The sequence below is a fragment of the Coregonus lavaretus genome (genome assembly GCF_964263955.1).
Source record: "Coregonus lavaretus genome assembly, chromosome: 11".
Classification (NCBI taxonomy): domain Eukaryota; kingdom Metazoa; phylum Chordata; class Actinopteri; order Salmoniformes; family Salmonidae; genus Coregonus; species Coregonus lavaretus.
The window spans coordinates 6429991-6441192 of record NC_139998.1 but is presented as its reverse complement, the minus strand read 5'-3'; the positions used below and the strand labels follow the sequence as shown (position 1 = coordinate 6441192).

Genomic DNA, 11202 nt, shown 5'->3' with positions numbered 1-11202 from the left:
TCATAAAGAACCTGAGGTATGTAGCTCAAATCGTTCGCAAGCTATTGAAGTTTGAAGGTCCGAATGTCTGGCGAATCTCAATTCAATTCACTATGGTTATCTACCAAAAGAACTGTGGTGAAGAGCATGAAGCACAATCATTGGAGTGCCTGATTAGGGTGAAAGAGAATGAGGTTGCTCAAATCAGGATGGTTGAGAGAGTCTCCTATATGGAGGCTGTCAAACGGGTAGAAACATCTAGTAGCATGTCTGGTGGTAGTGAAGTCCAGTAGGCCTACAATGGAGCCTACACAGACCGCAGCCTGAGTATCAACAATAGGATCGAGAAATTCTTCATGTGAAGAAAGTGGACTTTGTATCATTTATAGCAATAGTGATAAATGGAACTGCACAAGTTGAAAGGAAGTCAAGAAAGATCGACATAATTGTTTTTAAATGGTAGTGTATGGGGATTCATGTTAATTGTCCCTTCCCCATATGGAATGTACTTTTTTTTTATCCTCGTCCTGTTGGTGGCGACAATACACCTTTTGATTGTAGTTCGCCATAAAACCTATAGAAAAGGAAGAATGAAGCCGGCTTCATCACTATCAATTTCTTTGTATTGTTAATCTACTTAATTGTTGTCTACTTTTATCTTGTTCTCTTTATCTGTCTGCCTATACGGAAATTCAGCTTTTAGCTGTGAATGTGTAGCCTACCAGATGAAATGACCCAATGAAACAATAAACCCTTCATGAAATTGACATATCTTTCTACCTCAGCTGACTATTGCGAGTGTAGTAAGTACGGTCAGTGCTGCCAGACACGACCTCTACGATTAGCTGATGGTAAAGGACGGCTGCGCCATTTTGCGACTGAAAGCCTGAACGTGAGGAAAATACGTAGCTAACTTCTTGAGAATTTATACTTTGCGTGTAGTAACATTTGTTTTGGTGGGAGACATTGCTAAAACAAGAATATTGGTTTAGAGAGCAAGGAGAAGCTAGCAAATGTTGGCTATCTAGCTTAACTAATTTCCAGAGTTTGCAAGTTGGATAGCTAGACAAACGCATTCATTTCGGGTTGTTTCATCCACTGTCATTGGTTTAACGTTAGCTAGTGTAAGAAATGCTATTTTTATAAATAGCTTATTGCTATTACATTGCTATAACTAATTCCTTTTTCCAAGACAAGCTTTGACCAACACACACACTCTTGCCACAAATGCACTCACACACACAGACTCACTCAAGATAAGAGATAACTAAACGCACACACCAAATCTCCTACTTTGCTGAAACATTCGGAACAAAGGCCCTGAGCTACAGTGTGCAAATCTCCTAGACCCAATCACAGAGGACGACGCCCGAGCAGCATGGACCAACCAGAAGACCAGATCTGCCAGGCTCAACCTACTTTACAACCAGTATAAAACACCAGTGTACTGTTTTTTGGGGCTTTTTCTGGAGGTTCCCTATGAGCTGAAAGAACGAGACCGTGCACGTTTTGTACCAGACATTTTTACTCTGAATAAACTGCCGCTTGTCATACAATTTACCACCTAGTCTGAATCGATCCTTGGCCGGCCCGTCCTCCTTCATATCCCGTTATCAACAGAAACTTGGTAGCAGTCGATGGTTGTCTAGATACACGGTCCAGAGTGGTTGATGTGGATGTGGGGGGGCGAGTTGGTAAAAGGACGATTCACGGAAAGACTGGTGTAATTATTCGGAGGGAGGACAACAATTCAACTCAGCTCGGGAAACTGATCCTAAAGTCGACTATAAAAAAAAAAGGTAAGCAAAACCTGTTAAATCAAACTTTGCATATTGTCGAATAGTCTATCCAAATTTTGATCAGTATTACCGAGTGTGAGTATGAATTGTTGATAAAATTTATGCATAGATGACAAACTGAAAAGCAGTGTAGTAAACATGTCTGGGAATAATTAATAAGTCGAGAGTCGGCTAAGAGAGTTGGTTCACAGAGACGGACCAAGAGAGTTAGACCGGGAGGGACTTTGTGATAAAATGTATTAAACCGTCTGGGAGAGTTGGTTCACAGAGACGGACCAAGAGAGTCAGATCGGGGAATGTGTGATAATATGTATTAAGTTTAAACCGTCTGGGAGAGTTGGTTCACAGAGACGGACCAAGAGAGTCAGACCGGGGGGAACTGTGTGGCTAGGAGAGATAGAAATGTGTATTACTTAATGACAAACGCTCCATGTACCAATAGGGTCGGATGTGTAAATGTCAACTGATTAATGTGTATTACTTAATGACAAACGCTCCATGTACCAATAGGGTCGGATGTGTAAATGTCAATTGTTTAATGGATATTGTTTAATGATGAACATTGCTAGTAAAAATAAAATATATAGGATTCCGATAGTCTTAAAGTGTATAAGCCTCATCCAAAAGCTCGAATATTCGTTCGGTGAAGGAGGTAGTTAAAGTGAACAGTGGTAAATGAGTGAGACTTATGAAACTGAATAAGGTTTGTGCAGGGACAAAATTGACATGGGTTGAAGCCCTGCCACTGGTTTTGATGGCTATGAGAGCATCACCAGGGGCAGGGACCCATCTCTCTCCTCATGAGATAATGTAAGGGAGAGAAATGCAAGGTCCACCAAGGGAGGGAGGTCTTATGCCCGCCCTTGATGTACAACAGATAGAAATGACTGATTATGTGATGAAATTGACGGAATTTTCTGCAGCACTCTCTTCTCAGGTGTAGAAGGCCCAGGAGGGGGAGCTGACGGGTAACACGCCACCACTGAAGGTAAAAAATGGGAGACTGGGTGAGGGTGAAAGTCCACAAAAGAAAGTGGCTGGAACCCAGGTGGACTGGACCGTACGAAGTGAAGGAGGTTACTTCACACTCAGTCCAGGTCAGAGGTAAATCAGGAGCACCCTGGCACCATCTAACACACTGCACACCAGCCCCCACTCCTTCCAGACCATTGTCTGAAGTAAGAGCTGATTTGAGCAGCGAGAACCAATCCTGACAACAAAATGAAGAAACCCTTATGGGAACAACAATCTCACTCAGGGTGAAGGATAACTTTTTCCCCCTGGGAGAGATTGGGAGTGTCTGAATGTTTGTATGTATGTTTTCTGATAGGAACTGGACTCCTGCTGGGCACTCCTTATGAGGTGTTGTTGTGTGAAGCTATTTTGAATTACTTGTTAAATTGACTTGTAATATAGAAGAGGTGGCTAAGGGATTTTTAACAGTACCAACAATGGGGGGGGGAAATCCTCACAAGAGGTCCCAGAATTTACTGGGGACAAGAAATGCTTGATGTAATTAAAATGGAATCTAGGGATAGAAGAAATCTCCATTATATAACCAGGTGGAGGGAGAGGTATGGTTTTGAGGGACGTCTGGACGCAGATAAACTCGAATCCATGCTTAAAACAGATACATAAGGTGTGTAAAGGAGAGAGGAGAGAGAGAGAGAAGTCCATCCCCCAGCTTTGAGTGTGAGAAAGAGGAAGATAGGGCGTGACTAGTCCTTGAGGGAGAAATAGTAGACTCTAGTGGGGGGAAGACTAAGGAACCCTTTGATCCAAATTGTGAGGTGTTTGAATTGGCTACTATTGATTTAGCACTTCAACAGGAAAAGAGAAACCTAATTTGGCATTGACAGTAATGGGTATGAAAATAGATTGGATGATGGGGTTTTATGTTGAATTAGAGACAGTGAGACTATTAGTCAATACCTAGGAGAGAAGAGAGGTTACGGTAGCAAAGACAGACAAGAAGGAAATAGTAATAGTGGAGACAGGAGTGAGTGGAAGTGTTACAATTGTGACAAAACGAGACATTTTGCTAGAGAATGTGAGGAACCGTGTAGTTACTGTGCAAGGAAAGGGCACCAGTTAAGAAACTGTAGGCAGAAGGGGAAGAGAGAAATCAGGAGTCATCATCACCTGGCTGTTCGGTTGTTGGTTTTAATTGGGGTTTTCAAATAAAGAACAACACACCTAGTATGATGTTTATAAAGGGTTGTTGTTTCAATTTTGGAGGGTTTTCAGCAGGTCAAGGGTGATAGGTCTTAGAGGAGCACACAGTGAATTTTATGGAGTTTTTTAGCTTTTGGCTGAGTTTGGGGTATATATGATTTCTTATGAGAATGACTGTCATGAGGACTTAATGAACACTTGGGATAACTAACATTTATGAAATATTTAGAATAATGGTAATGTTTAGTATAATATGGGATTAAACAGTTCGTTAAATGATTTCAATTGCCTCTGAACTCTGTTTTAACATTTTGGTGTTAATTAATCATCCACACTAGTAAATTCTAAAGGCATGAGACGGGACTTTAAGATAGTTTATTTTACTAAGTTGAGGGTAATTTGTAATACTGTGCAAATTGTGAAGAAGATTATAGTTTGGTAATAGCATATTTGATTTGAACCATAAAATAACAGAAGAGAGAGTGGAGGAATGGCAATTGGATAATGAAATACCAATATTACCAAAGTGATTGTTTAGGTAGGTGGTAATATTGACACATGGCCAAATCATGTGTCAAAAAGGGGGATGGATGGATTAAATATTAAATATATACGAAGGAGAGGACAAAATACTTTTAAAAAACAAAACAGAAAAACATGTATGATAGTTTATTAACCACACCTGTATGTCAGAGGTTTTGTGCCCCACAGGTGAACTAAAGGAGAAGGTGACCCACTCTATCACACCAGGAGACTGGGTGTGGATCCAGTCCCTAAAAGAAGAAAAAACTGGAAGCAGGCCTGTTGGGAAGGGCCCTATCAAGTCCTATTAGATCAATCTGGGTGCATGTCACACACTGCAAAAAGGTAAACCCAGCTACACCTGACGAACAAACACAGAGTTAGGAGAAAGATCCGATCACCGCTATGGTTCGGGGGTTGCCTCCTTAACGAAGATTCCCTTACCCTGTCTGATCATCCCTGTGTGAGTTCGATAGAAGGTAAAGCAATGGGTTGGCCTCTGGCATCTGACATGTTCTCAGGGCAAGAGTGGGGATTCACAGGTCTCCTGACGGTAGGTAGCTGTCTGATTGTGGGGGCCATATTCCTAACACACTCAAACCCTTCTGATCAGCCAAAAGTAGTAGTTAACCTAAAACAAGTTGATAAAATAATACCTGAGCACAGTCTATGAAGGCATAGGAGACAGCTAGACGTAGGGAAAGGGGAAGATTAGGGACTTTAGGGGAGGACATCACTATATGTGTGTCGCCGTGTACATCCTGGGACTATGTAGTTGCTCATATCGAGAGCGTGGGGGATATGTAAATCTCCATACACAGTTTGGGGACAGGTGGAGACAGGGTGTAGGAATCTTGACCGGTGGTTGGAATGGATTTAGTATACGGCAAGAACTATGTCTAAAGAGGACTGTTGAAAGACTGGTGAAAGAGTCTTGTAGTAACTTGAACTATCTGTGTCCCCCGATAACAAAGTCATTCCGACCTAGGTTGCCTACGTTTGAAGTCTCAGGGGATTCTAATTGTTATTCTAGGACTAGTAAGATAGGATACAGAGTAGGGCATCTTAGCTCTGCTCCTACACAGAGAATATCACAACTGAAAGAGAACATGACTAATCTCTCCTCTTTGTTGCAGACAGAGGATTGTAGGACCCAAAACCAGGCCTGTGCTGACATCTGATGGTTGTGTGGTGATAACTGATTGTGAACTCAACTACATATGTAAACAATCAAATGTGTCAGAGACTGGTGAGTTGTCAAATAGAAAGTAGGACCTCCTCCTGGGATCCTTTGATGAAAGGATCCTGTGATGGGATAGGAGTACCTCGAGAGGTTCCAGAACAATTCAAAGCTAGGAATCAGAGTTGAGTTTGAATCAAGTATTTTTTGTTGGTCAACAATTAATAAAAACTTAGATTGGATAAATTATATTTACTATAACCAGCAAAGATTTATAAACCACACTTGTGATGCAATAAAGGGATTAGATGAGCAGACAGCGGCAACTATCTTAATGACAAAGCAGAATAGAATAGCGTTAGATATGCTTTTGGCTGAGAGGGGCGGAGTTTGTGTTCTGTTTGGATATATGTGCTGTATTTTCATCTCCAACAATATTAGCACCGGACGGGCCCGTGACAAAAGCGCTTGAGTGACCATCACCACGCTGGCGAATGAACTGGTTAAGAACTCTGGTATTGATAGCTCCATAAACGGTTGGTTTGATAACATATTTGGTAAATGGAAAACTATTGTTGTGACAATTCTGGGTGAAGTTATGGCTTCTATGGGTATACTTGTTCTTTGTGGATGTTGCCTTGTATCCGCTTTTGGGAACTAATGATTTGGAACTGGACGATTTTGAAAGTGACTATCCTCCCTTATATAATATTAAAGGTGGATGGGCCTGTCATGATTACAAACCTGAACAACGACAATTGGAGGTTAGCAATTTCGAAGACCAAGTCTGATTGTTGTGTTCACTCACTAGAGGGGGACTAACATTGTTTAATTAACTGGCCATATAAATAGTATGCAAGAGGGGGAATGGTTAAAAAATTTACAAATTGCATTATGCGTTATCATGTGTTGTTTTTCTTTTCTACATTATTGTTTTTCTTTTAAGATTGATTCAACTATGCTTCATGTACCATAAATAATGGATCACGTCTGGGAGACGTGAAGAGGGGGACTCAAAACTTTCTCTCTGAGAAAGTTTCCCTTTTGTTTGTTTTTTACTTAGTTTATGTCACGCCTTTCCCTATATGACACGTCTTTAGAGACGTGTAGAGGGGGATTTGTAAGAAATGCTATTTTTATAAATAGCTTATTGCTATTACATTGCTATAACTAATTCCTTTTTCCAAGACAAGCTTTGACCAACACACACACTCTTGCCACAAATGCACTCACACACACAGACTCACTCAAGATAAGAGATAACTAAACGCACACACCAAATCTCCTACTTTGCTGAAACATTCGGAACAAAGGCCCTGAGCTACAGTGTGCAAATCTCCTAGACCCAATCACAGAGGACGACGCCCGAGCAGCATGGACCAACCAGAAGACCAGATCTGCCAGGCTCAACCTACTTTACAACCAGTATAAAACACCAGTGTACTGTTTTTTGGGGCTTTTTCTGGAGGTTCCCTATGAGCTGAAAGAACGAGACCGTGCACGTTTTGTACCAGACATTTTTACTCTGAATAAACTGCCGCTTGTCATACAATTTACCACCTAGTCTGAATCGATCCTTGGCCGGCCCGTCCTCCTTCATATCCCGTTATCAACACTAGCTATAACCACGTTGTCTTCATTTGTGCCCCACAGCCACCCGTACGGAACAATGTACCCCAACGCGTTGACACAGTTGGCGCGGGCGAACCCCTTCAATGCACCGCTGTTCACACTACAAAAAGTCGAGGAACCATCACAAAGCCTTGTTGCCGAACATGGACCAAGCAAACGCACGCTGGCCGCCGCTGCAGTGGCGTTTAAGCAGAGTGGTGCATGCTAGAAATGCTACCTAGCTGGGTAAGTTAGGCTTTAGCCACCTAGAGAGAATGCTGGGCGAAATTGAGTTTCAAATGTTGCCAACCAATAGCTATGTTTTTACTAACGTTAGTCGAGTGTGAGATGGGTTTATGAACGACCGCCAAATGAACTGTCTTTTATCACTCAGCTTATCAGTGATTTTATATATATATATATATATATATATATATATATATATATATATATATATATATATATATATATATATATATATATATATATATAATAACTAAATTCATTGGTGGTTACACACCAATAAAGGTTAGCTCATCTGAATATCTGGCAGCATAAAGTGTCAAAGCCATTTTTGGTTAGCATTGGCATCTGCGCAGACCCATTTTAGACACTACTTCGTTTTGAGCAGGGTCCTGCAGAGGACACGGGAAGGACAACGTTTTTTAATAAGTAGGCCAGTAAAATGATTACTAGCTAGCTACAACTGCAGAAAAATCTTGAGAATTTGAATAGGAAGCTAGCTAAGTAAATAGCTAGTGTTTCTAAGGATCAGTCAGTCCCCTTTATGTTGAATGAAGCTACTTAGCTACACATTCAGTACAACCTGATATTAGGCCTACATAATGTAATATTATCTAACTTAACGTTATGCCCATGGCAAAGGTAGCTAATCATCAAGTAAATACTGCAACAGTCTAGGGGTTCTTTGTTGCAAAAAAGTTTACTAACACATAGGGGCCTAATGTCATGGTTGAAATAAGACTGAATATAGGGGCTGCACTGGGTGTTGCATTATCTCCTTACCATGTGAGTTTGGAAGTCTCCCAATTACTAAAGGTCTCATTATGGACATGATGTAGGCCTGTGCTTCTTTTACAGTGGCTACCATAGACTAAGACTATCAGTTAGTGATTAATCTAGCCAATGTGTGGTGTTTGTAATAAAACTTGACACTCAAATAGATAAGGCTGATAGGCTACCATTTACAACCGTCAGTTTACTTACTATATCAGATGTCTGATTTTACAGTTCGCATGAGTCCATCTAGTTAAATGGCATCTTAACGCAGTCATGAAGGTGATTTCGCTCTGTATCCACGGTTGCTCGACTATGTCCAGCTGATCTATCCGCTTAAATAGAATGTGAGGCACCAGTGAAAGACCCAGTACTACAAAAATACATGGTTTTCACTCTTGAGTTGAACTGAACATGTATGATTTCAGGTCTATGCACCAACGACCCTACTAAAGAGTAGGCCTAATATTACAGTGCGCACATTTTTTCCTCTTACATCTGTGAAAGAACCCCAATTCTTTATTTTCCTCAGAGGGAGACAGTTGTGAGTTTGGCTCCTCATATTATTTCATTATGTGTGGCATCGGTGGGATCCTGAGCTGTGGTACTACACACACAGCTTTGGTGCCCCTTGACCTCGTCAAGTGCAGGTTGCAGGTCTGTGGGCCCACCATGGGTTGCATGGCATGTAATGGATATTGTGTTGTAGATTTCACCACAAGTCGAAGTCATTCAAAATAACTGACTATCACCAAGACTAAGATCACACAAATAACGGTTTGCAGGATTAGTTTGAGTTACCACTAATTTGTTGAAATAAATGTAACCCATTATCATTAGGCCTATTTCATTTGCATGTTTGAGCTTGAGATGCACTGTTGAGGCCCTTTGCTCCACTAGGAGCTATAATAAATAAGTCAAAAGGGGTCAAGTGAGCTGTGAACCAGCTTAAAACATTAACAGGAGGGAGGGAAGTCTGAGCCTTTCTTAACAGAACTTGAAGGTGCCTTTTATTAATACAATGTCCTTTACCTTTAATGTATGACCTCAGACTCTACTTGCCCTTTCTCTCTGTGCCCAATCAGCAATTTGATACTGTACCCACATTCATTCAACGGCAGTGACCTTTAGCTTAGCAACAACTGCAGTACATTTTCAAGCTAGGACAGGACATCCTCCTTATTAAAAACCAGCCTGGAGTTAGATCTATCATACTTGCAGAGCAAGTTTTCTAAATTAATGTTGGTGACCTGGGCCTGTATTCATAAAGCTTCTCCGAGTAGGAGTCCTGATCTAGGATCATGCCCCCCGTCCCCCCTCTATGTAATCTTGTATATTATGGTCTAAAAGCCTAAACTGATCCTAGATCAGCACTCCTAGTCTGAGGGCTTTATGAATGCAGGCCCTGGTGTGAGTACAGGAAACACTCAGACATATTATTTATTCAAGCCTTGTTTGTGATAATACTCACCATCACCTTACAATTAACATGAATACATATGTTAATAGCGCTAAGAAGTTTCGGGCAGAGAGAATTATCCCCTGTGCCAGCATACACATTCAGGAGGACAGCCTAGAGCAGTGGTTTTCAACTGGTTTTGCCTCGGGACCCAAATTGAACCATGTTGTCTGTGGTGACCCAATATTCACATCGCAAAAAATAATCGGCAAAATACAATCTGGAAAACTATTTTAAATGCTATGTTGATATTAAATGTAGCAATTATATGACAAGGGAACAACATTCCCACCTCTCTCATTGTCAATAATGAAATGTTGCCCATATTCTTGATGAAGAAAGTTAATAAACTCACTGATTTGAGACCACAACATCAACCAAACTGGCGCTGCTAATAGCTCTATATATAAAAATACTGTGATTGAAGAAAAATTGTTCAGAGATTAAATTATTTAAAAATGTAAGTTAGTTATAATTTCTACACATGTTCTACCTGGTTTAAGTTGTTAAAGTTCAGACTGGAGTATATATTTTTTTACTCAGACACCCGCGACCCATTCAAATCCTCATTTGGGTCGCGACCCATCAGTTCAGAATCGCTGGGCTAGAGAACATACTAGACCAAATAGTCTGTCACTTGTTTGCGAGCCTTGGCAGAATTGCTAACATTGTGGTGTGAGAAATTCAAATTCTTAGCATGGCTCCCTAGCCTTATCTAACAGCATGGTGTGTTGTCTGTTTGTGTATTGTGTTCTGTCTGCTCTAGATTCTGATATTAGCTGCGAGTTTGGCTCTATGAAATACTATGCCTTGTGCGGCTTCGGTGGCATCCTCAGCTGTGGGATTACACACACGGCGGTCGTACCCCTCGACCTGGTCAAGTGCCGTCTGCAGGTCTGTATCTCAGCTAATGTCTCTCAGTAAGCTGTAATGAGTGTGCTGGACTGGAATAATGTATACATTGCAGAGTTGGGGTTAATTCCATTTCTATTCTATGTGGTCCTCTGTAGCTCAGCTGGTAGAGCACGGCGCTTGTAACGCCAAGGTAGTGGGTTCGATCCCCGGGACCACCCATACACAAAAATGTATGCACGCATGACTGTAAGTCGCTTTGGATAAAAGCGTCTGCTAAATGGCATATTATATTATTATTATATTATTATTATTATTATATTATTATATTCGGGAAGTAAAACTGAAATTCTGTTGTAGATTTACCTAATTGAAAGCAAACGAGACATTTGAATTTCTATTTACTTCCTGAATTGAAATGTAATTTGCCCCAACCCTTATAAATTGATAATACATTGAGTGTTATGGATGGCCCTGTAGTATTGAGTGTATTTCTGTAGTATTTAGTGCATTTCCTCTACAAAGACCTCCAAGCACCATTTCCCCCCTCAAAACCACTACTACTAGTTCACAACCATTAGCCATTCTGTTTTTAATGTGTTCTCTAG

General features: G+C 40.9%; 1 protein-coding gene across 6 annotated transcripts in view; it reads left to right on the top strand.

The window, feature by feature from the left end:
* The first annotated feature begins 802 nt into the window (after positions 1-802).
* Positions 803-11202, top strand: part of LOC311136861 (solute carrier family 25 member 3) — a 29227-nt gene continuing 18827 nt past the window's right edge. The window contains exons 1-4 of one of the 6 annotated variants that reach the window (XM_084171165.1): positions 3987-4820; positions 7309-7512; positions 10509-10636; positions 10753-10843. In XM_084171165.1, coding sequence (XP_084027291.1) covers positions 10826-10843 — 18 coding nt within the window. In that variant the 5' untranslated portion in view covers positions 3987-4820; positions 7309-7512; positions 10509-10636; positions 10753-10825. Of the gene's footprint in view, positions 872-3678; positions 4821-6169; positions 7513-10508; positions 10637-10752; positions 10844-11202 lie in introns of those variants that run through there. The other 5 variants (XM_084171166.1, XM_084171162.1, XM_084171163.1 and 2 more) reach the window with 5 other exon arrangements.